This window comes from Sinohyriopsis cumingii, chromosome 10 (assembly GCF_028554795.1).
Source record: "Sinohyriopsis cumingii isolate HCF-2022 chromosome 10, ASM2855479v2, whole genome shotgun sequence".
NCBI lineage: Eukaryota > Metazoa > Mollusca > Bivalvia > Unionida > Unionidae > Sinohyriopsis > Sinohyriopsis cumingii.
Genome location: NC_142970.1, coordinates 86,343,249 through 86,370,212, shown reverse-complemented (window position 1 = coordinate 86,370,212; position 26,964 = coordinate 86,343,249). Strand labels below are relative to the sequence as shown.

The following is a 26,964-nucleotide window of genomic DNA, read 5'->3' as shown; positions in this document are numbered from 1 at the left end:
ACTTTAAAAAAGTAAGACATTTTTAGTTAAACAGGAAATATATCGCAATTCATAATAGCATTTTCTTTTGCATTGCTGTGTGTGTATTACGAAGCCATTTATACAGGTCATATGAAAATTAACTAGGAAGTATATTGGATTTCATTCATTCCGTCTAAAAACGAATCTTTGAGTGTATGTCAACAAGCATAAAATCTTCTACACCCAACAATGCTCAATTGCCAGGTCAAAGAAGTATTGTCAGAAAATCATCTTGGCTTTCTGTTTATAATTAATACAAATATATTACGTACATATCACATTAAAATGAGGATTTTCAAACTATAATATTCATCGCATTCCTACGGTTTAGTTCTTTGCGGAAAATGCAAATTTCTTAGACCAATTATGTTCACGATATGTATATATATATATATATATATATATATATATATATATATAATTACGCCTGAGTTGCTTAATTAACATAGTTTAATCTAACTTTGCATATGATTTTAGTATTTTTTCTTCTTTTATTTCCTTTTTTTCATGAGCTATTTTATGAACATTATTTGTTTTCTACCTTCATTGTCAAACTTTCTTGCTCCTTGAGCATTTTTATACTCTTTCGTTCTCGTTATAACTCAAAATTCAACATGTAAACTTTTACTCGTATATGCAGATTACAAAGTCGCTAATGTTGGAAAGTTATTGAACTTTCGTTATCAGGGTTTTAATAAGAGAAAGCAAGTCCTGGAAGCTCGACCAATGTAATATAATTCAACCGAAATATCAATATTAACGTCTTTTTTTTTTTTTTTTTTTACAATGCAATACCTCTGTTCATCTCTCCTTCTGCTAACCTCTATCAATATTTCAATACATCATAACTTAATTTAACATTAACTACACTGATGCTTATTGGGAAGGGCCTGCTTGTTTAAAATAATAATAATATGAATTCATGGTAGACTGATAGTTACAACTACAAAACACAAGTTATTGTTTTCCTCGTAGTTTTGTAATACACATCAATGACACATTTGATCCCAACAGAAAGTTATATGCATCCTATCTTTGTTAACTGTTATCATGTCTAAAATCATGATTCATCGAAGTTCGATGATTAATCATGATGCACAATGTGAATAAACTGGCTTGGTGTACAATTCTGAAATATAATGATACGCCATCTGGAATTCTCCATCCATCAACGTTTCATCGATGTCCGTTGGCCTTGCCAGATAATCACTTGAAAGAAAACAGTGCATTTATAGTATTATCTTATGAAAAGTAAATATTATGTACATCCGATATGAATTGAATTTGTACATCCGTATACTAAAGTTATTTATGGTATACATTTGCCTCCTGTTGCTAAGGAATTATATGGAGTATACATTCTTTAAATCTCACCGCATTATTTCAATATTCTACACGGGGTGTGTATTTAAAGAAAAGCATGTGTACGGTCCTCAGTCTCAAACTAATCAATTTGCTCGACATTTAGATGGTAGTCACGTACAATCGTTATCAGAACATTTTATACCAAGTTCAATCGTTAGAGATAACCAAAAGCCAACTTATCGATCCTCCATTCTGAGTAATCACATTACGTTTTCAACAGTTCGCTTCTGAAAACAGTAGGACTCACGAAAAGAAACATGAAATCATCAAATGATGTATTCATTTGTAAGTATTATTTGTATATACTGTGTTGCTGATCAATCATACTATACGAGATGATGTGTAATTACATAGGTGAAAAGAGTACGACACACGTATGATCCAGGTCAAGAGACGTTCGACATATGATAACAAACATTGCAGTTCCTGACCCATCATATTATGCTTATTTCCAACTAAACATTTTATTTTTATTACTATTTCTAGCTTTTATTATCGGGTGCTTGGGGTTTGGGTAGTGATGGTGGGAGAAAAGGCAACTAAAATGTTTCGATTAAATGAGTTATTTGTGATTATTTTTGGCGGTATACCTAATACATTACTAAATGACGAGGGGTAGCGGTTGATAGGAAGGACTTATAGTTATCTGCTTAATTTCTAGTGTAAGGTATGTGTATCTGCAGCTAACGCTTACATAAATTCGGCTGGACACTTGTGTGACTGAAACTGATGGTTAATATCATTGTCAAGTTCTAAACAGCTCAATCACTGGGCAACAATTATTAGAAGTAAGATGTATCCAAACAACAAACCGGTTTAAATCTCAAAATAAAATATACATGCAATTATAAGTATAAATCGAAACTCGTCTATAAAAAAGATGGGAAAGCGTTATTTCGTGGATCACATTCGTATGTTTGAACACATGATGATACTCAATAAATGTATAAAGTATTGCACTGATCTTATAAAACAGTTTAGAGAGTTGTAAAACATGAATCGAAACCCTGCATTTTTGTTACACCTGTAACCTAATCCACATCGCTAACGAATGCTTGACATGTCTGGTGCCTGCGCCACCGGTTATAACTAACGTCATCTGTTTTAAATAAAGTGCGGAATCGTTATATCTATTTGCCCATTCATATCCCTCGAACAATTGGTATGGTTTCTTGCATGTCATGCCGGCTGCTACTTACTTCGATTTACAACTAACTTATTGCGAGATACATATTTGTTTTACCAGTTTCCTATATACGTGTCAATTTACACCGGGCACAAGCAAATCTTTTCCATTCAAAAAAGTGCAAATTTCTGCGCAGGCAAGGTATAATAAACAGCCAGGACTCAAAGTCCACGGGAAGGAATTTGCTAACAAAATAAATTTGCCACTCCTCAACACACCACCATTTCCATTTTCTTCTGACCCAAATTCGAACCTTTCTAGAGTGCGAACTAAAAGTCTCTAACCTCTGAGATAATGCTATTCCTTGGTATTGATTAAAAAATCCTCCTATATAATGCAGAAATAACACTTTCCGTTCTGTTTGGTGTATATTTGAAGTCACACACATACACACACGCACGCATGCACTGTCAAAAACACACACATACATATACACATATACATATACATATATATATATATATATATATATATATATATATATATATATATATATATATATATATATATATCTGTGTGTGTTTGTGTTTCTGCTTTACGGCATGCTATATAATCGCCACATGTACAAACGTTTGCTGTTCTTTGTTTTGGCCATGAATTGCGAGTCGTACCATACAGTAACTAATGCTTATTTTATTTCAGTGGCCATAGTTCTCGTTCAAATGTATCGTTATGGTATCCCAGAAATATGTTTGGGTAAGTATGCTAGCTTAGACAATATCTTGCCTTACGGTTCATATAGGTGTGTTTCATAGCTTTGACATAGCTGATCACGCATGACATATATACAAGAGTGAGAACTAGAGTTAAGTATATGGTCAACACATACAACAAATGTAAACCCAATTGTGTCATGTGTCGCTCATTCCATGTTACGGTCTATTTGATATGTATACACTATGTGTTGTATATAATTTACAAAGTCGTAATCTTTGTTACATTTACGTTCATGTACAAGATATATAATATTTGGAAATATATTTTAATTAATTTCTTCCTTTGTAAATTTGAGTTACAATTCCAACAACGTCGGCGACATTCAAATCAGTCGAAGATTGCAGTGAACACAAAATATGGTTCGCATTACAGGCTATAGAACGAAAAAGTGTGCCTATGCCTCGTCTGTTGAAATGCAGCAATTACATCTAGTGTAGAGGACTTTGACTCGGTCCTTTGGTTCCGGTAAAAGTGCCTCTTGTAGTCAAAGAAATGTGTGCCTATTTATTAAATATTGGCAATCAAATGTGATCCTATGCAAACTTTAGCTCTTACAAAATCGGCCCAAAACTTCGAAACTAATATTTCCTTACAATAGATGTTCTGTGTTATATCTATCTATCTATCTATCTATCTATCTATCTATCTATCTATCTCTGTCTCTGTCTCTCTGTCTCTCTCTCTCTCTCTCTCTCTCTCTCTCTCTATATATATATATATATTGTATGTGCACATTAGATAGAAATACATTTTCAAAAAGAGGTTTACGTAATAATGGTCATTACTTTCACGTTTGATGACAAAATATAACGATTATATAGGTGTCTACTTATTATAGTTATACGTATTATTGGTATATGAACACGTCAGTAGTAGTGTACATAGGGGGTTCTGGCTCACAAATTTGGGACTGATGTTGATGAGGGTTCTCACTCACTTTGTTCCCAGCGTACGCAAAATGAGTGCTGTCCCCTAATGATCAGTGCTGTATTTTATGCCTCACTTTTTGCTGCATTGTTGTGGTATGTATTAGAGGTTGTCTTGTAATATAGTAAAGATGTATATTCAGTTTTGGTTATGGAAAAGTGAAATATTGGGTTCTAGTCAGGTGATTTGCAGCTGTACTCCAATATTAGAAATACGCATATATGATAGTGTTGCGTTCTTGATGCGTGCGATAGAGGCTATATCATATTCAAATATGGATCTGATTTATATTCCTGAAATGATTTTTTTCGAGGAGAGCGAAGAATTGTAGGAGGACGAAGAATGGATGACGTGCAATTATAGTCATCAGCGTCCAGTGCCAAGATATAGTCAATAATACCACATACAAATATGTTGAAGCGTTTTAATCTGTCGGCGTTGCAGCCTGACAAGGTTTATAATTAGCTTAATAATGTGACTCGATTTCAGTTGGTGGATCGTGTGAAAATTTATAAACTTTAAGTATGTGTTCAAGGGTCTGCTTGAGGTGATGGGTCTTCACATGCATGCGAATAAATGTAAGATGGTGTATGGGAAGAGAATCTCAAAGTGTATGATAAGATAATTTCGGAGGTTTTGACGCATATGACAATGGTGTCAAAGCATTCGCTGCAATCCACGATTTGAATTGTTAAGGATGACCAAATCAATTGACGAGATTTTTGTGTTTGAGTTGAGATCACCTTTTCGATCCTGAAGATGTCCTGGTTGATTTTCTGTAGGTTCTGTTCGTAAGGAGAACCTTGCATGGGCTCTACTGAGGAACCTTGGAACGTATAGGTAACCGGGTTGTTTTTTGAACGGTATCGACGACGAAGACTTATTCGGTCCAGTTACGAGTGTATCCCTTTCCGAAGACCGTTGTTTGTGTACTGATTATGCCGTGATCACCTACTTTAAATTTGGGTCTAAAAAATGTGCATGTGATCTGCTGTTTTTGGTCAGGTAAACACGTTTCCGTGGGCATCATTTTGATGCTTCGATACCTCGTGTGGTCAACGAATTAATGCAGGACATGCAAGTATTGGTTGGTATTATCGCTGGTAAATCTCATCTCTCAATGATTTTTAAGCTTTCTTTTAAATTGTTCGACGACGACGTTATTGATGATATTGTATGTGCTTTAAATGTCAAAGTTCTTTTTTAAAGAGTCCGTTCTGTCCCTAATTTATGTGGCCAGCGTAAAGTATCCTTCAAAATGCTATCAAACCCATCCACAATGGCGTGACCTTTTGTTTTTGAGATGAAATTCCCATGTATATTTGCTGAAGACATCGATGGCTGTCGTGTACGCGCTGTAATCTCTCACATAGATGAGATCTACCGACATTATATCGTCTGGTCTGACAGCGACGAATGTTTGCGTGTTGATTTATTGAGTTTTTCTTCTAGAACGTTTAATTCCGGTGTCGAAAGATATATTTTACCTGGAATCCGAAATGCATGGCATACCAATGTTCAACGCATACTGAGTGCCTATGATGCCACCCACAAGTGCTCTGAATACATGTTCTCTGAAATGTTTGAGTCTGAGTTATTTTATGTCCAGCAGCATGACACGAGCGCATCCCTCTTTGTGGTCTCTGTAAGAGAGGTCGAGTTGCATAGAGATGTTACTGACTTCTGATTTGGGCTCGTCTCCTGGCAGTGGCTGATCGTTTTCATCCAGTTGTTTTTCTAATGGGTACCACCGTTCGATGTAATTATGTCCCGGCAATGTCCATACGCTGCAGTGGTCTTGATATTTGTCCGATCATAGCATCTGAGTTCAAGGCACAACCTAGAACTTGTCGATAGCCTCAGCATTTACTGTCTCGCTCGCAAAGATCTCCTTTCCACGCGAAGGTCTTCGCAGCTCGTGTCGATGTCTCAGTGCATAAAATAACATAAAACAAATTACGGAGAAACTACACCAAATTACCATAGCACACATCTATGCTGCCTACTTTTTATTGTTCTCCGCCGACGACGTGACCTTACCTATGACGATGTGTGATATTTTGGAATCACATACGGCACACCTCGACTTGAACATGATGTGATGATTCTGTGTGACCAAGTCGACGTGATCGATATTTTCCGTTGTGGTTGTTCATTTAAGGTACCACGAGTTTATGTTGGCTATGTTATATTATTGTTTATAAGATCACTTCCAGTTGTAATGTCCTTCGTACCTGCGTTGGGTATAATCAATGCAGTACAATCGTTAATGTCCTGAAGCTGTAACGAGTTGTACACGACCTATTTGTGCGGCTGTCGAAGTAGCGCACCACTTCATTAGGGGAAGGTAAACCAAACGAATCGAAATGGATGATGAATGCCATGTCGATCGTAATAATTTTGCAGGTCAATCACACAGCGATCGAGAGTGTAATGTTTTCAGGAAGCTAATCCTTAGCAAAGACCCATCTGATATTTCCAAGACTGGATGTTACTTCTTTGTTGAGGTCGATGTTGGAAGGCAGAAACAACTGTGTTGTTGACAAGGGTTTTTAAGCTGTCTCAGGCGACGTGAAAACCTTTTTTTCTCTTGTCTTTGCTTGAACTTCCATTACCGCACGTGGTTTCAGGAAGATGGATTCATCAAACAATGCCGATAACTCCTGGCAGTAACGTTACAGTCATGCCTCCTAAGCGTGGCCTGATAAATCCTTTATATTTGGACAGCTGAGACACAGACAAGTTAAGAACGATTCCTTTTCATTAGCGGCACGACTCTGTTAGACCATGTAAGCGCCGACGCTTTACGCTTTTGTACGTAACTGAAACAACGATACGTTTCTTTTTTCTGCCGTGCCAGCTTTAAATCTACTGGTACGTACAACAATGGTGTGACATTAAATGTTATTTATTTTTTGTTTTTTCCTTGTTTTTGATGAAGGGGCTGTCCACAACTGGAACGCCTTCCAATTACAGCCTGGTCAGTTACAAGCACGTGATTGAATATGCGGTGGCACGCGAAAGTTGATTCATGACGTGCGACTTTATCATTGACAGCATCGTTAAAACAACGTGAGACTGATATGAGCATTGTCAGAAAATACGGGCAATCGGTGTGGCATAGTCTTTTCGGGATAGTCGAAAAACTAGGCGATGTTAAAGACCTATTTTGCTTTTTGAAACTATCTCTCTTCGGCTACTTCAAACACGTCGGCGTGCAATGGGACCACGCCGTATCTTTTAGTGCAGTTGTATCTTCCATCGGCCTAGGTATCTGTAAATTCAGGTGCGTGGGCAAAACAGAGATAATTATGACGTTGCGAATGGAGGGAGTCAAATCGGATGGCACCACAGGGGTTCATTATAATAGAGATATCGTCATCAGTTCAATCATGCTTGAATTTATAACACCAACACGACCTCCTTATCCAGGCCCGAGTGTTTTTCAGATTTTCACCGACCACGACTTAATCTAGATCGTGGTGACTTACTTTAATGTCAATTATGCATGTCATAACGTTATAATAAACGCCATATTAATAAATAATATGGCAGAAACTGTTCGAGTAGCTACGATTTACTAGCTGCTGTTTGATGATACTTACAGGTGGCAAACATATTATGCTAAAAGTGACCATCATGTGCTCAAGCAGAGCAAGGGATTGTATGCAGAGATCAATCAGGTGTGCAACGCTAGTAAATCCACACTGGTAGATGCTGATGAACAGATGAAACATTATGGGGCTAAACTGTCTCACCATTCCGTGGGAGCCATACAAACAATTGAGGAAATCGTACACGATATCATCTCTGCGCTATATCAAAGCGTCGTGGATGAGATCGTGAAAATCGGTAAGGTGAAACGACGACAGTGTGTTCGAAAGGAAGACAAAGATGCGCATCAAACAATTATGAGTGTATGGACAAATGGACAAGCAAATGGTCCGAAAACGATTTCAGGGAAACAGAAAACTGTGCGCTGCAATTGACCAGCAACATGTTTTTCACAAATCGGCTTGTGGAACGAGGACGTTGACACCATCACGAAGGTGAGGGCGCTCGAGAATCGATCTGGAACCGCAGAAAGTGCCTCTCCTGACGACATTGTCATGGATGCGATGATTTCCACATAAACACTGACAGGAGGAGCACTGTCGGTTCCAGAGGCACCAGTGCTGTAATCATCATAAAGCCATAAAAACCTTCTTATACATGATAATGTACCAAGACCATGATTGAGTTCTGGAACCACAACTGGTGGTTCTACAATGGCACGCTCAGCATCTCATTTTCAAGAAGTGCATTGTTTGCATGCACCATCATTAAACGGATACATGGACAAGAAAATTAATATCTCAGAAGACTGTCTAATTTTACCAAAACAACAAACAATTGTTTCTTTCTTGCAATCCAAAGGGTCATAACTTTAAATTGTCCAATCGGTTATCGGATTTCTTCCCGGTGAGATGAACGACGGAATATCCGAATAACACCTCGATGAGTGTCAAACACAGCCAACAATAAATACATACAAAACTAAGACCCATCAATGCCGCCTGTGTACATCCCTCATCTGTTCGAGATTTGTGCTCGATCACGGGACAGTAATTCATCGAGGCAAGACGAGGGATACAACGACGACTTGAGCTATTTCGTTGAAGTTGATGTCGTATATTCAGACCACCTACACAAATCACACAACGAGTATCCAATCTGCACCGAATAAATTGTTGTCATCTACACGATGCTGTTCCAAGAGCAACTACAACAAAGAACAAATTTTGATTCGGAGACGCAGTGGTGAAAACCTGGAACCTAATCTCGCAAGCAAAACATGTACAAGATGCACAATCAAATGCTCGAACAAGCCCTCCAGTATAGACTCGTGCACATCGCGTTATCGAGTGTAAACAATCATCGTGGATGAAACTTGAAATCGCCATCAACACGACACAACACACAGCAGCCTCAACAACGTTCGCCAAAGACATCTTGACACTCAGGAACATTAACCTGTTCGAAAAAACCATGGAAAACCTCAGGCATCGCAAAATGCTCTAAGTCGCCAATAACCTACAACGACAAGATAAACTGGTAGACAACGATGCCTTTGCCTGCATGCAAATCGTTGACGAATAATAGGTTGCGATTCAATCCAGGAAAACCTATCTTAGCTAGACAACCCATCTAAGTTAGTGCAACCTTCACGATCTCTTCAAAATACTCAAGCTCGAGTTTAACTATCACTTTGTTGAAAATAAATAGGGAGACGAAGTCACGCTGCTCATAACACATACCGACTGTAATCAAACATACTGCTTGTTTGTCATCTATATAAAGTGTATCGTTCAAATTCCAGGACAATTACATGTTGAAAATATAATCATTTTTTAATATTTGCTTTGTATGTAATGGAATAACTCCTCTTGTAAAGGTAGGTAAAATGTCTGGAAATGAACTGAGGGCTTTCACTGCATGTGTTCTCATCCCATTAAAACATCGTTCATGGCTACGATTGGCATGTAGTCTACTGCTCTTGCATGTAAATTAGTTGTGTTGTACCCAATGACTCCATGATTAATGTCATTATCCATATACGTCGTGTACGGCTTCGAAAATCTTGTTGTAAAGACAAGCGTCGTCAATACACATCATGTTCTTGATAGAGTTGTTCCACTTGTTTATGTTTTCTTAAACACTCCCAACATTTTGTTGTACAGTTACCTACCATTTAGATTCTGTCTACATTATTCTTCTTTTGTTATCAATAGGTGGGACTTTTTGTGCATATTTTCAATTCCCTTAACTTTCTAGAAAACATCAAAAAACCATAAACATTCGGTGGAGTATATCCAATATTATTTATCTTTAATTTCAATATTTGCCGTCTAGATACCTACAATAATACGGTTGCTACTTTAATCGAGATGAAAATACGTTTCTTGCAAAACTGACATTAATTGACCAAGTTATTGTGTTTTGCAAATATTACTGAGATTTTTGCTAATGCTACTATCAAAATCAATGTCTTATTTGCTCATGAGCCATTACACAATTAACTCACATACCAACCAGTCGCTGTTGTTGTACAGTAACATATTCCTGATGAATGAGAAATGTTACTAAAGCACTATAGTCAGCCATCAAAGTACAAAGTTATAAAAAATATGCTTACAGTTTAAAATTGGTAAACGTTTACTTGCTCCTGTTTAGTCAACGTCTTCAATACTATGCATATATCGGTATTAGTTTAAAAGGCAAAATATGAGTCCATTTTCATTGATTCATTCATTAAGACGGGTTTAACATTGTTTCATTGAAAGTATTGATATGACTGCTTCATAACATCAAATCAATTAAACACTGTATTTTCGTTCATCAATATATATATATATATATATATATATATATATATATATATATATATATATATATATATATATATATATATATATTAGTGCTAGTGATGTCGCTGATTATTATTATTATCATTATTATTATTATTATTATTATTATTATTATTATTATTATTAAGCGAATAAAATCGCCGAAAGCAGGTTCGTACATTCAGATCTGAATCAACATGTTGTGCCTGATATGAACTGCACGATATACCGGCAATATCAAGGTAAATTGCTACTTTAATCCCATTGTTTATTTAATAATTTCTACTTTTGCTGTAATGTACAGTTTGGACATTGATTATTGAGACCATTTCTACATTGGCTGTAATTCACACGCTCGGCGTAGACCATCTAGACCAATTTTATTTTGCCTACAATCCACTGGTTATGGGTTGATTATTAGATTATTTCTTTTTTAATCCACATATAATTATTATAACATGTATATGACAGAATCGTGCTCGACGTTTGATAAAGGGGAATGTGCTCATTTCACCTGCAACGAGTTATTTCTAGGAGCGTAAATGTCATACATATTCAAACAATATAACAGAGATGAAAAAAATCATAGAGTGTTATTTATGTTGCGTACCAATGAAAGAGACATTTCAAATTGTGTTAATTAAATATGAGATTATACGAGGTAACCTTATAACGTTATTATTTATTTCTTATGTAAGTGTGTGTGTTGCTTTCTTGTGTGCTTCATTTTGAATGTGTGATCGAAAAAGCTATAATTCTTTAAGCAATTCAATATTTTGTCTTTTCAGAGTTATTGCTTTTAAATGATTTTCATTTTTGTATGAGAGCAGTTGACAGTAAGTGACACCTTAATTTATTCATATCAATACATTTTTATTGTTTATTTCTCTGTCCAGAAATAGTATTTCCGCTACCCAAAGTGTATATATATATATGACGTTCATAAAAGGGATCAGAACAATTATTTATGACCTTATATACCTAAAAGTTAGAATCGTGTATGTATGTATGTATGTATGTATGTATGTATGTATGTTATCTATCTATCTATCTATCTATCTATCTATCTATCTATCTATGTTCGGGTTTTTATATCGGAACAATTATAAAACAGCATACTATGTTGCGCTTTTTATTTGGACTAACTACCAAAACATTAATGTATGACATTTGAAAATTTATTTATTAGCCTTACAATCTTTCTGAGCGTATCTTTTAATATGCAGTGTCTTCCCCCGGAACCCGTTCTTATCACCGCATAGAGAAAAGCGGAATAAGCTGACCTAAATGATGATGTTCCCATCTCAGCAACAAAAAAAGAAAATTGTTTGAAATGATGTATAGATTCAAACATGATATTTCCACGTAAAAAATAAAACCTACTGCTAATTCTAAATAATGAAATTAGAATGAGCTGTAATACATGTCTCCGTGGTTTGTTTTAAACATTTAGCCGTTGGCTCTAAAAATGGAGCAATTAATTTTAGCGATTCTTGTTTACGTTTCCACATCTGGTTCGTAAGATTTATAAAGAACATTTGTACATTCAATATATTATTTTTTTCTTCTTCAAAGTCTGGGAAACTCTGAATGAGTTACTAGGCAAGCAGAATAGTGCACATGATTGTGTCGCAAGCATAATCAACACAATGGCACGTACGTATTGATGAAACAAGATAATGCAGGATAATTTTATTTTGCATGGAGTATTATGACAAAAAGTGCTAGATATTGGGAGACCTTATCAACCTAACTTATTATCTTGTCAATAATATTAATGTCATCCTTATTTGATATTTACCATATATTAATATATCTCACATCATTATTAATTTATTTGTTTATTTCTTTAAAAAGCGCATATTAATATTGAATTATTTGCTCAAATAATCTAAAGACAAGTATGGCACAGCTTTATGAATAATGGCCATGGTACTTCTCATAACATTGCATGGGTTGTGATGAGCAAGAAGTTACAATGTTGAAATAGCTCAGACTTAGGCTCTGTTACAAAGTACGTTTTTCGATACGTCTTCCTTAAAACTCTTTCTTGTTTGCTTCAGTCACACTGTAATAATCATTATTTATGAGACTCTCAAGGTGAATCCAATGTTACTAATTACGAATATACTGCGCCTGTATTGAACAAGATTTATATCTTTTCTAAGACATTCCGGAATATACACGACTTTCCAAATGTCTCTTGTCCAATTTAGAATCATAAATTACGGCCACACAGACTCTAATTATATTACTAGTACGATTTACATTTTTGGTGAAATTAAATTGTGTATTGGGGATGTTCACAATACTGTTGTATAATCATCTCTGAGATAAAGGTATAAACTGCGGAAATTAGTTATGTGATTGAAGGATAGCTGCCTAATAAATTGTAACCTACCATTGAAAGATAGTTTGATCTTTATTTGCGGATATACAGTTTGTACAGGCGAAATCGAGGTTTGCACGATATATTTAATGCAAATCTGTATTTAGATGATACTTGTATGCAAATTGAAAAATTCTCGAAAGTAAAAACAGTTATTAAATACATTTACAAGTGCTTTATTAATTAAACGATTTAATTTGATTGACCATTCGCCTATATTTCCTATTTAGTGTGTAATATTTTCCACCCGTTTCTAATATGACTGGTTATATTGTCAATATTTAAGACAATGCTGAAATCGTTTCATTATATTCATAACTGTTCGTCAGACATTATACTTAGATTTAAAAGAATTATAAAAATACAAAATAAAGTATGCATAACCATTGCCCTGTTAACATAAACCGATGGAATATTTCAGATTTTTTCTCAATCTTTTAAAAATATGAAACCACTTTCAGATCATTTCCCAGAGTCTTCTCAGATCCATTGTCAATGCACGCCGGATTTCTTTGAGCTTCCTACGAAAAATACGCCACACAGTACGTATCCGTAACTTGTTTTGCAGAAATATATAATGTGCTATGAAGTTTGATGGTTCCTTCTGAGCCATGTTATCACTGGCATATACCCCCAACAACATATGACGTGCCTTAAGGTGAGACTATACAATTTACTTAATTGTTTATATAAATTCGATGTTAATCGTACTATGCAGAAATGAGCGGAAAAACTGTCCGGCGGACACCACCTCGTTCATTGCATGGGAGTCTCTGTGCGCAATTTATTTTAGTTCCGAACATAGGTTGTGAAATGATATAGCGTTTTCAAATACAGAAAAATCTGAATTGAGTCCATGGAAATATCGAGAATGCATGCTCTCTCTCCCCCCCCCCCTTTATATATGTAATTTAAAATACCAGGAAATAATGCAATATAATCCAGTTAGCTGACTATATTTCAGTCGTTCGTGCGCATTTTTGCTTCTGTATGATATGCCTAAAATGTATAAAATCACTTTACCTAAAGTATGTTTGTTATTATATATTTCAGTTTGGCAATTCGAAAGGCGAACCAAATTTTTAATTAGTACAATAAAATGTAACATTTTCGGAATTCGAAGTGGGGAAAAGGATCACTGCATACATATTGAGGACTCTTTCGTTTACCTGTTGATGCTAGTTGATAATGTGATGCCGCCTATTGTGCTTTCTCTATGTTGATTGCTTATTCGCTGGTCAGATGTATATCAGGAATGTAGTTAGCAAGCTGACTTGATTTCAGGAACATGCGATTACAGCCATTAACAAGTAATGCACTAACATAACGCAACCTCTGCCTTTACTCGATCGTGTATATTGTAGATTAAAATACATCAAGGGAAATCTACTTTGTATAACATGACGTGAAATTGGATGTGGTTTCTCAATAATTGCCTTTGAATATTTATCAATCCTATCAATAAAAGAAGAGAAAATTAGAATATAAGATTGTTGTTGCTGTAACATATTGGCGGTTCAATGAGGCAGGGTGTAATGTTTTCATTTATGGCGATACTACGAGTTGTACAAAATATTAACGTAAGTTTCATTATATCAATCTCAGTATCAAAACCACATTATAGTAGATGTAATAGCAGCTGTAGTTCCTATTATTATTGTAATTATTGGTGCTGTCGTTCATCTATCACTGGTGGCCGAGTGGTCTAAAGCGTTCGCCGTTACGGATCACTGCCATCTCACCTCTGTCTGCGCCGGTTCGAGTCTCAGATTCAGCCAATGTAGATATGTGAGAAAGCATGCCAGTAGCTTCTCGTGGGTCGGTGGTTCTTTCCTGGGTTTTCCCGGGTTCTTCCTCCACCATTAATACTGGCCGCCATATATGGCCTATCGTGTGCTGAAAAATGGCGTTAAACCCCACAACAACAACAACAACATCATCTATCACTGCTATCATTTGTACTGGCTCTAGTAATGAAAGTGTATGAACTGTCATTATAATGTTAAAGTTATTACCTCTATGAACTAAATATGAAAACCAAAATTATATATTTTTTCTTTTATTTAATAGCAGTACCTCCTAGCATTGTGGGTAGAAGACGCCTAGCTACAGGTTGGTATTTATCTTTGGAACTTCGATTTAAACGCGCTGTTTAGACACTTAATGTTCCCATACGGCTTTTGAAAATGTTATATAAGGTTGAGAAGGACAATTACTTCAGAAATATTGCAGTAAGCAGCTTCAAAAGAAAACGTTAGTGTTACCATTTACAGATGCTGGTATTAATATATCGTTGACAATGATAATGGCCTCAACTGCTTGATTAAATGGTATACTGTACACATTACAGGGGTTTCTATTTTGGTAGATTAGCCTTGGCTTCTACATCGCGCCCCGAAATTATTTCCTCTTTGAATATCTGATATATACGGGAATCATCACCAGTGTAACGCTTCACTGCAAAATCTTCCACCAGTTTGTTACAAATGGGGAAACCAGTTGCCAATGTCTCTACAATGTATTGTATACACATGATTCTAAATATACCCAACTGGTCATAACCATACACTATTTGGAAAGATGTGTCTCCATTTGATTCCAGAATGCCCTAGTATAACGGAAGAGGGAAATCGCTCTAAAAATGTTTACTGGCATTGTTTGTATGGACAGCATATTAGTCAGAAGGTACATAGTCATTGCGTCCAGCTGCAACGAAGGAAAGCTTTATAAATCTACTAGATATGGATAAACTGCCACCACCCCCCTCTCTCTCTCTCTCTCTCTCTCTCTCTCTCTCTCGTCATAACGAAAACTGACTTGATAATACAAGCTGACAATAGAGGTTTAGTTCTCCTTTAGCCCGCCATGCTTTCTAATACTGAAAACAGATCGTTCATGCATACAGGTACAGAATCAATCATTAAACATATCTCAAAATACCCCAGAGTGACCACGCACGCTGAGCTTTGTAATAAATTTCGTTTATTTTGGGGAGTTGATACGGGGGTGGGGATTTAATTTATACTGAGCATATTTGACGCGCGAGCAATATTGGATAGCCCACTACCTATATTAATAGTTACGCTGGACCCAACACAGCTCATGGGCACGTTTATACTTCCAAGATTGAGTACCACCATGCAACCTCATTCGTGCATGGTCAAACGATTTTCGGTTTGTCTCAATACAATTATTGATCTCCGGTGAACTGAATAGACACTTACCTTAATTATACAGTCAGTCTTTCAACGGTATCCAACGTCGTCTCATTTCTTTAATGACCAATTTGTGTCATGACAATACGAGACATATATACACTTATTTCAATTGTGACGTCATTGCTTTCGTATGAGTTCTGTGGACGTATTTTGTGTTTTAAGCAATGAATTGCATGCAATATTTGCTGTCAAATATACTCAGAAGGAAATCAAGATAACTGAAATAGTGGTACGGACTAGCATGTCATGCAAACGTTGTTTCGTTTCAGACACAGGTATTCTACGTTTGATGACATAGACTGATCTACACAAATATAATCTCTTTATTTCATTTTGATACTCTCGTTTGTGTTAAGTGACAAGAGATATAGTCCTCTAGTATCATGCTGTGACTGGCCATCAAGATAACTGCGAACAAATGTTAGAGCGGATGTTTTGAGCGAATAACTTAGGGATGTGAAAACGCAAAAATAAGCTTGTATATCTGACTTATGTTGACTTAAGAATATGACAGCGTAACGGATGGACCTGTCTGCATATTGATTAGTTGATTGAAAATTACATTATCTTCGTCCAGTCCGGAATAAGTGTCTAACTTAAACAATAACTCCTCAAGCATTTACATCACATTATCATAAACAGAAATTGAAGAGATATCGTTAGTAATTCTAATTACGCTCAGTCTGGTCCTAGATGTCATACTTCTTCAGCTGTCTGGTACATTGTACAGTGTATAGTATAGTGATTCCAAACCACAAACGACCGAAAAATACATTCATCACACTATAGCTTGCCCATAATTTATTTATTGTTGTGATTACTTTTCTTTTACCAGATACGCTCAAATAAATGAATGTTTCAGCAAGACTTCCATCGGCTGTTATACGCAACACTGTGCACCTACAATGTCTGTTTCGCAATCATGAAAATAATATTAGAAAACCGAAACATAGAGACGTTTAAAATGAAATGGGAGAAACATATTTTAGACCGTGCTACATCAAACAATATGATGTTCTTCGGAATACATGCTAAACCAAACCTATTTTAAGCAGAATGTGTAGTACATAGCTGCTTATGGAAGGATGACATATAAACATAGAAACGTATTAAACCATGCCCATCTGATACCATTACGATGCACATTAATCAGAGTGGTAACTAATATAGATTATTAGACTATTCACTTTTTACAAATATTGCTTCTTACTATGTGGATTATGCTAACAAACAATTACACCAACGTGATATAAACTGACTGTATATCTACATAACAGATGGAACATTTCGATGACACTACTGTAATTTATGTTTTTGTGTAAAGTAGATAGCTGCCTTCTATGATCTATGTATACGGCCCTAGTATCATTAACATTTGCTGAAATATAGAACAGCGACATAAGTTGTAAACGAGGGAAGAAACGGACAAACAATTAGCAGCTACTCAGCTAGTTTGTATTACAAGACACATTCAAGGCGAAAGCAAACAAAAATGAATCATGACAACATAAGGCAGAGTTCATTTGTTCAACGCTTGTCGTAGCAATGATTCAGTATCATGTATGACTCCGTTTATACGTGTAATATAACAAACGAAAGAGCATGTAAGATGACCATAAGGTATTTACAATAATAAAAAAACACCATATATATAGTAGAATGTATGTTTCGATGAGCTCTGTAGAGACAAATTATCATGTTTCTTCAAGAGTACAGCAAAACAAAAACTATATATTTTGTTATTTTTGTACCTCGTGTTCAAGCCACATTAATATAAAATCAAATTCTAAAACAGGTGCTTAAAAATGTATTTTGTTTAGAACAAAATTCAAAGAACACCAAAATCAAAACAAATATGCATATAAGGATGATGCACACCAAACACCTTACAAGGTATTTGATTCTGATCGTGGGGGAAATAAAATTATATATATATATATATATATCATACGTTTTTAACAAATCGTATGCGGAGGATAAACAGTCTACATTTGCGGCATGAACAATAGTCTAGAATTTTTAATCACATCGCCATGGCACATGTGGAATTAACGAAATAGAACCACAAACATAATAAAATTTAGAATCTCAAGGATGCAATGTGTGTTTTAATTTAAAGTTAGCTATGATTCATGTCTGTTTTTATTTCAGTTTCTCCAACAGATTTATACAATTGTTTGGCTCAAGATTTATCATTTAAAGGTGAGTATATTTTAAGATACTAGATACTCATGGATTCGCTTTACCATATATATATATATATATATATATATATATATATATATATATATATATATATATATATATATATATATTCTTCTCACTGTTGCTTGGATCGAATTCCTACTGCCGTACACGTACAGTTACCGCTCTTTTGCCTTCTACTTGTTCATCGGTACTTATAATGAGCAAAATACGTACAAACGTTAAAATACTTGTCGACAAACTATAATAATTTTAAGTTCCTTTGTTCGTCTCGACTCATTATAGGCAAATATATACATTCCTTTCTCCTCTAGCCTATATATATATATATATATATATATATATATATATATATATATATATATATATATATATATATATATTCTTTTGCGAAGCCTCCAGGAGATTTTGAAGTCTCCTCTGCAATTTTACTTCTAAATGATATTCAGTATTTTATATTTCCTACAGTATTATATCGACAATTTTATGCAGCCAGTCCAAATGAAACAGTGCATGTTTCTCGAAGCTCCAGTCATCATCATAGTAAGTTTCATATCTAGTTGTCTTCAAAGTAAAATTATTTACCATTATTTTTATTATTTGTTTACAATTTGTGTTTTATGTTTAGATGTACTGACCAAAAGATGTGCGACCTCTGTGCAACAATAGCCTGATCTTTATGTTCTGATTTTAGTGAAGTATGTGGCAAAGCTGTGGACGGACAATTAATTAAGAAAATAAATGTTCCAGGTTTACATCTAGATGCTAAACTCTAATGTGATGTTTTTACTTGCACATTATATATCTTAACTTGTTTCGTTTTGATATACAATAATTCATATATGGAATACATCCCAGAAAATAATGTGCAAACCTGTTCCCCACGAACAACTCCATTGACGTTTATTTAGTTGTTGAGTTAAACAAATGGCCAGTTATGACGAAAAACATAAAATTAATGAGATGGATTTAGAAGTTATGATTTCGCTGTGGTATATATTTCATGCAAAATATATTTGCATTCAGAAATTGCTTTTAATAACGAAACTGCTAAAATGTTGACATTTGAAAAAATATAGGGATCTTTTGCATATTATATATTTGCCAAGCCAATAATTCTTTGAAGATTAGATAATTACTTTTCGTCTTCTTTTAGTTTGGCATGTACTTTCTAAAGTCCGCCTGGATTGCCGTGACATTTTAATTAAAGATCTCGCACGTAAGTAAGCTTATTGATACATACAATGATACATAAACTACACAAACATCTAAACTACTATCCATCAAGTCATTCCGATATACATTATTGCACACATATAAGGTGATGCACTCCTGATTTGTTACATTGACGTAAACTTCCATTTATAACGCATGTATGCATCCTCTTAAATGCTCTCTTTTCAAATTCTCAGCGTCGTAATGTATGCCGTCTTGATGATGATTGGAGAGGAAATTTACACTTTGCACTGCATTTTAGTCGCTGATTTAACCATTTGTATTAGTTGAATAATGTTAAATATATTAATTTGCCATACAATTAGAAAATATTGTACTTGCTTTCTAAGATTAAACTTGTCTGATTGCCGATTAAGACAGTACCAATATCCTTTTGTCTAAAACATATGGCACGCACTTTATTTGTTTATTCAATTTGGTATACATCCACTGAGTAGTGTTATTTCAGGTAGGTATATATATATATATATATATATATATATATATATATATATATATATATATATATATATATATACCTCCGCAAGTAAGACAGATGAATGATCACATCAAACTTCACCTGGAAGGACAAACATTGGAAATATCCACTGGAGCATAAAAGTGTGGGTTTGCATTTGATCCTTTGTGGCTGCATGCTGTGTCTTAAAAGGTACTGAACAAATGAAATTTAATCTCTGCATTTGTTAATGGGTCTGTGATCAAGTGAGATCTCATTGAGACATAATGGTGTCGACATAAAGAAAATAAATAAATCAGTAAAGTGTAAATAAATAAATAAATAACTACTGTTATTGGCATAACGCGCAGCACTACCAACATCTTTTCGAATATACGGTTGTCATTCAGAGCGTGTACTCTATGAATTTGTGAATGCAACCAGAGTGTGCCAGGAAAATGATGGCAAGACTTTGATATTTGAGAATAAACTGATGGCTATCTTCCGTGGTGCTTGGGATGTTAATCACAGCAACATGTATGTAGAGGGACCTGAGTTAGAAAACTGAGTTCTCACTTGGTTGTACACATGCCACTGATAAACGTTTCACACAACCGATAATGCACTGTCTACTCAGTATGAACAGACATGTGATGGCGGATACTAACACATCACCAGATATAATACAGTTATTTTTTCCCAATAACGTCTGTCTACATCTTGTGTTCCAATTATTCACATTATTTTCTGACTTTTGTAACGGTAAGCGGCTCTTATGTTAATAAATTGTGTCCGAAATTAATCACCATCCTGCACATGCACAACGAGATTGAGGAACAACGTCGTGGATTTACGTCATCTCTAAATCACCGTAGTTTAAAACACTACCGGTGTCATATTCTAGGTTGTTATTTCAACATAATTAATATGTTCATAGCATAGAACTACACTCTTCTGTAAAGAGGTGTATACCCAAATCACTGGCAACATACATTACAGTGTTTCAAGTCTGGCTGACAAAACTGTACTGCCAAAGATTCCATAGTTTGGATGTTTGGGTGATGTTTAAGATATGTGAAAGAATGATAGCCGGCTGGCGTGTCGCGGTCCTCAGCACATACGGGTTACAACTCCATGAACTATCTAATAATTCCAAAATTATTGGAAGAATCACCTACTTTCATGTATCATTTCCTAACCCAAATAAAAATACAGATTCTGAAGTAAAATCAAACCAATGCACAAACGCATAAAATGATAGCTTTGAGCGCACATTTCATCCATAACACTTTATAATTGTAAATATTGACGCTATAGAACAACAGCTGTAAATATGTTTCGAAACTCGGGACCAACCAAGCAGAGGGTGTTGTGATGATGACGTGCCTTGTGTCTCTATCTAATATTACACAATACATCTATATATTCTAAAGTATAGATAGCGATGGTGTTGCTGGTTATTGGAGCTAGATGAAACAAAATATCTCAATTGATATAGTTTTACACGCTTTGGGGATCTGAGAAGGCTCTTATATGAAATCCGGTCACATTGTGCTGATGCTATTGTAATGTCATTATGTCCTTACGGAGCATACAAGATTATATAAAGACATGTCTATTGATGACGGATTGATCCCTTTCTTTCCTCCTGAGGAGTAAAAAATTAATTATTGCATACATTTATTTTAACAGACACGTACGGATATCATCATATCAAAGCAAATTACAGCTGCACTCCAGGTATAGTCAGAAAACATGTCATTTCTCTTGACCCACAGCCCGTTATTAATTTTATATCATCTCCTACAGAGCCGTACCAAAATGTATCTGTGCCTTAGTGAAGATATAAAACAGCTGAACCAATTTGCATATATGTGTTTTCCTATCAGAACAAGCTGAAACACACCTAAATCAACAATACCACTTATAATTAGGTATCGCGACCCAGTTCACAGATGGGAAAGAACTCGAAATCAAGATTAAAAGTAACCCAGCAATAATGCGAACCTCAAGCAATAAAAAGTATTAGCCATCTCTATACTGTCGTGTTATTTAGTAAAAATTCCACTTCAGCCAAAGCTTGTTCATAATGTCTAATTCCTTTATTTTAATGTATATGTATAAGGATATTATATTTTTGTTTGGTAAAACAAAATTATGTATTGCTTGTACTCGATTTTAGTGCTTTTTTAAAATATTTTAATTGAAACATAACGTGGGTAATGAGATTAAAAACATATAATGGTTTGACATTCTCCTAATACATTATTTTAATTTTTATTTTATAACTATCAGAAGTAATATTTGTGTTTGATAATAATAAAAAGATGAAATGAATAAAGAGTAAATAAGGAACTAATTTAATCCTTTAAAAAATATGATTAATTTAAAATTGCCTTATAATTAACCATAAATTAATTTGATCAAATGTGTATTTTTTATACATTTCTGACAATATTTTATTTAAGTATGACGATCCACGGTCACCTACTATTCAACATTTATATATATATATATATATATATATATATATATATATATATATATATATATATATATATATATATATATATATATATATATATATATTATACAGTGGAATCATATCGTAAACTTGTAATGTTACAGTTATAGTACTATATATATATATATATATATATATATATAACCTATTAAATAAAACAAAATCATATGTATTTTGCCTACTATTTTTGGCCCAACCAAGTTAGATAGATACAACTTTTTTTTCGCCCTTGATAACCAAAGTCATCCATTAAGATTGTGTTTTATAGTTCTTCGAACGTTGGATTGGTCACGACCTTTTGATTGCACAGATGATATGTTTATTCTAATTCACATATTTACGTAAAAATGTAAGCAAACGGTTGGATATATATGCCCATAAATTTGTTTTATAATGGCAATAAAATAAGAAGTTGTGTCACATGGTATATTGTTTAATTGATAGTATCAACATTACAATTATTTCCGTTATAATACTAAGTTTAATAAAACCTTGGTCTGATTTTCTTAATATATACTGATGATGTGGAACTTTAATATTGTCTAAGGGTTTTTGTATACGTTTCATTGATCTGGAATATTATTTCAAACGTTATTTATAATCTGGTTATTATCTCCTTTGAAATTTTACCTATAATTACAATCATACGAAAATTAAAATTTTGATTAAAATTCCTAATCGTTGTCCTGTTGTTTTTGGTTTCCAAGCTGTTACTGGGACGAGTTCATCAAATGTATCCCACACGGTGACGCCCGCAGTTACAATGCATCTGACATCATCTGCAGCAACGGCAACATACAGTAGGTGTAAATCAATATGAACTATATATATATATATATATATATATATATATATATATATATATATATATATATATATATATATATATATAGATATATATATATATATATATATATAGAGAGAGAGAGAGAGAGAGAGAGAGAGAGAGAGAGAGATATAGATATATAGATAGATAGATAGATATACATGTTTGTGCGTCTTTGTATTTAGATGTTTACACATGCGAACATACATATCGACACAGCTACAAGAATATGTACACAGGCAAATTAAAGAAATAGAGTTAATTTATATATCTTCAGCTACCTGTGACGGACAACAGCTAGCATATGGTATCGAACATCAGGTGATTCTAAGTCCATCATTAAACTGCCCTTCCAAGGTTTTCCATTCTGAGGAAGTCTTCAATGCGTACTGCACTATTTCACATATATATTTGTCATGGACACCTGGACCAAAGGTACCCCTTCAGCAACCTCCTCTGTTTGGTACACATGTTCTTAGCTCATGCATTAAACTGACGCGTACTTTCCAAATGTATCCGTCCAGAGGGACATTTTAAAATCACCTATTTTTAAACTTATACAGTGGAGTCATAACGTAAACTTGTAATGTTACAGTTGTTGGAAGCATGTAAGATAAAATTCACAAAGTATTGACCGATATTTCAAATAAACGTATATGATTGAATATAAGAAATTATAATACATTATCACATTATAATATTTTGACAAGCATACTCCCTGTTATAAATAAAAGGTAAAACAATATTTGTGAATATTATACGAAGACAATAACAAATGCACGAATATGGAATTAATTGTACATAACTGACGTGTATATAATAATTGAAAATTAATCATTACAACCGTTGTAGAAAACTAGATTTTAGCTCCGAAATTCATCATTTTTACTTAGTGTACATTTTAAAAACTCAAAGTCAGCAATGCGTCAAGTTTACCCAATTTTAAAAATTCAAAGAGATGAAAATGTTTCTCCGGGAAGATCATGGCTTATATGTGTATACACGTTTCGTAAGTTATGACTACTAATGTAACTGAAAACCCACATTAGAAAAAGGTCCATCTTTTAGGACCCTCCAATTAATTATATACAGGCTAAAACATAATTATGTTCAAGAAACATTGAAGCATGAATGTTTGTTTGTGTGTCTGTTGTATGAATTAGGTAGTTAATTCCTGCTTGCAATTAGCGGTGGATTCAGTAGGTCATATAATATGTCACATACACAGTTACTTGCATATTGACGTTCTTGCTTGATTGAATGTCTTTTTAGGTTTTGGATATGTGTCAGTCGCTACCTAATAACACCGCAGTGGCCACGTTCAGTACCGGTATATTTAACCCATACAGGGATATCGCCGCCATTTTCGTGGGCTGCATCGACACATCCACTGGATTTAGGGTAAGGAACTGCACATTTTATAGACACTTTATAAAATTATAAAATTACTGTTCAAGGAAAATACTTATCATGCATTTATCTTATATACTTTCTAGTATTATGGCAATTCAAAAGTAATGCTTACTTTACATTAAAGGTTATGTCTCAAACTGTAATGAGCTCGACCTCTCCGGTGGCCCAGTGGGTACAGCGTCTGTCTCGGATGCGTGAGGTCCTGGGTTCTATCCTCGGCCGATTCACACCAAAGACTTACACAAATTGTACTAATAGCAGCCTCGCTTGGCGCAACGCATTAAGCGGTTAAGTGAGGACTGGTCAGCCTGGTTTCAGGATAATGTTACTGGGTAGGACATAATGTTAAATGTCTGCGGCATGATGCCGTAGTGGCAGAAATCACTATAAACTGTCACACTGCAGACGTCGTAACGATATGACTGAAACACTGTTAAAGCTACGTTATAAATCCAAAATCACACACACGCGCAATGGGCTCAATGAGATTCCATGACATATTTTAAAATCACTCGTTCCCTGTACGAATACAAAATAGTCGTATTCGAGAAATTACATCATATTTTGATACAATGTAATTATAGTCAATGTTATATTATGCATTTTACCAGAGACATGTAATTGGTTAGTACTTTATTTAAACGTAGAAGCAGTTTTATCTGTCAAGCAGTACAATTAAACGAGTTAGAATCTTAACATGCCAATTCACAGTAATTACATCGTATAAGCTCTCTCTCTCTCTCTCTCTCTCTCTCTCTTCAGTAAATGTATACATATAGGCAAGTCATGCCACCATATAAGTGCTGTTTAAATCATGTACATTTCGAAGCAAAATGCTATACGGGAATGTAACTTGAAACTGATACCACACCCATCCAAATAAATCAACCACTAGCAATAATTCGTATATATCGAGAAGCGAACAGAATACGTATTACATACGGACAATGTTAAAAGGTAGTACGGGTGAAGTTATACGATGACATGCAAATATATGCATATGTTGCCATCTTGTATTGATTTGCATTCCCAACAACAAAATACGTGGGAAATTGTAAGCAGTGTAAGCATTGATTAAAAATGTATACATTCAGACCAACATTAATGGAAAAGGACTGGGCTATAAATAAATGGTAAGAATATTTTGCTATGAAACAGTCATCTTCAAAAACCGCCAAGTTTTACCACCCATTCTGAAATCAATGTACTCTCCATTACATAAAAATAAGTCATACAAGTAATATATGTGTGTGTGTGTGTGTGTGTTTGTGTTTGTGTTTGTGTGTGTGTGTGTGTGTGTGTGTGTCAACGTTCGACTCAGTCCACATAACAAACGAATTAAAAGTTTCTAGCATAAGCCTCTTCCTTGTAAGACGAGTGTAGTGTTTTGAGGGCTTTATATCAATATGTGGAATGTAAGAGCTAATTGAACAGTTTTTATATTTCAGGCTGCCTTTGCTTTCTGCAATGCAATGACAATCGTTCAAGATGTGACGTACGACAATACTCCATTATTTCATTCACCTGACGATTATTATGTTGTACGTAGTGTGGACGGCTAAGTCTCGACATTTAGTGATGACTCAATGTTGAATTTCGTGCTATGCAAATATATATAAATTAAACAGATAACCGTCGTTATATCATTGTGCAATAGTTACCTGTTACAGTTTTTAAATAATTAATCTAAATGATATTTTCTGATCACTTATTCGTCACCAAAGGATAAATGACTGAAGTGTTTCCTTTCTCTGCAAACGCTATTAACATATGGTACTTATATAAGACGTGACAAAATAAACGGCTCGCATGTAGTATATAACGCAAATAAAACAAAGTGAAATGCTCTGAGCAAAGCAGAATTATACACGTATTTTAAGCTACCCGTTTGTTTAAATATGCACCGGATTTTGTTTGGATCTTGTTGTGCTGTTGTTTTGCTTTCTGTTTTTGTTGTTCCTATCTGGGCTTTTTTAATACTTCTTTGATCATTTGTTTATTCTTGTTCTACCGAGACGAAGTGACGAAAATCAATATATGTAAAATTATATTCAACATCTTTGTGCGGATTGTTTTCTTTGAATTAGTGGTAAGGTGTGTATATATAAACAAATG

General features: G+C 34.6%; 1 protein-coding gene across 1 annotated transcript; it reads left to right on the top strand.

Moving 5' to 3' along the window:
* The first annotated feature begins 1,552 nt into the window (after nucleotides 1-1,552).
* LOC149790520 (uncharacterized) lies at nucleotides 1,553-26,600 on the top strand. Its single transcript, XM_089971405.1, has 15 exons — nucleotides 1,553-1,671; nucleotides 3,215-3,268; nucleotides 10,752-10,844; nucleotides 11,391-11,438; nucleotides 12,178-12,258; nucleotides 13,453-13,533; nucleotides 15,062-15,103; nucleotides 18,373-18,411; nucleotides 18,883-18,957; nucleotides 19,571-19,633; nucleotides 21,779-21,826; nucleotides 23,318-23,410; nucleotides 23,714-23,871; nucleotides 24,709-24,837; nucleotides 26,298-26,600. The coding sequence occupies exons 1-15, from the start codon at nucleotides 1,644-1,646 to the stop codon at nucleotides 26,409-26,411; spliced, it is 1,146 nt and encodes a 381-aa protein (XP_089827531.1). The 5' UTR covers nucleotides 1,553-1,643; the 3' UTR covers nucleotides 26,412-26,600.
* The last annotated feature ends 364 nt before the right edge of the window (nucleotides 26,601-26,964 follow it).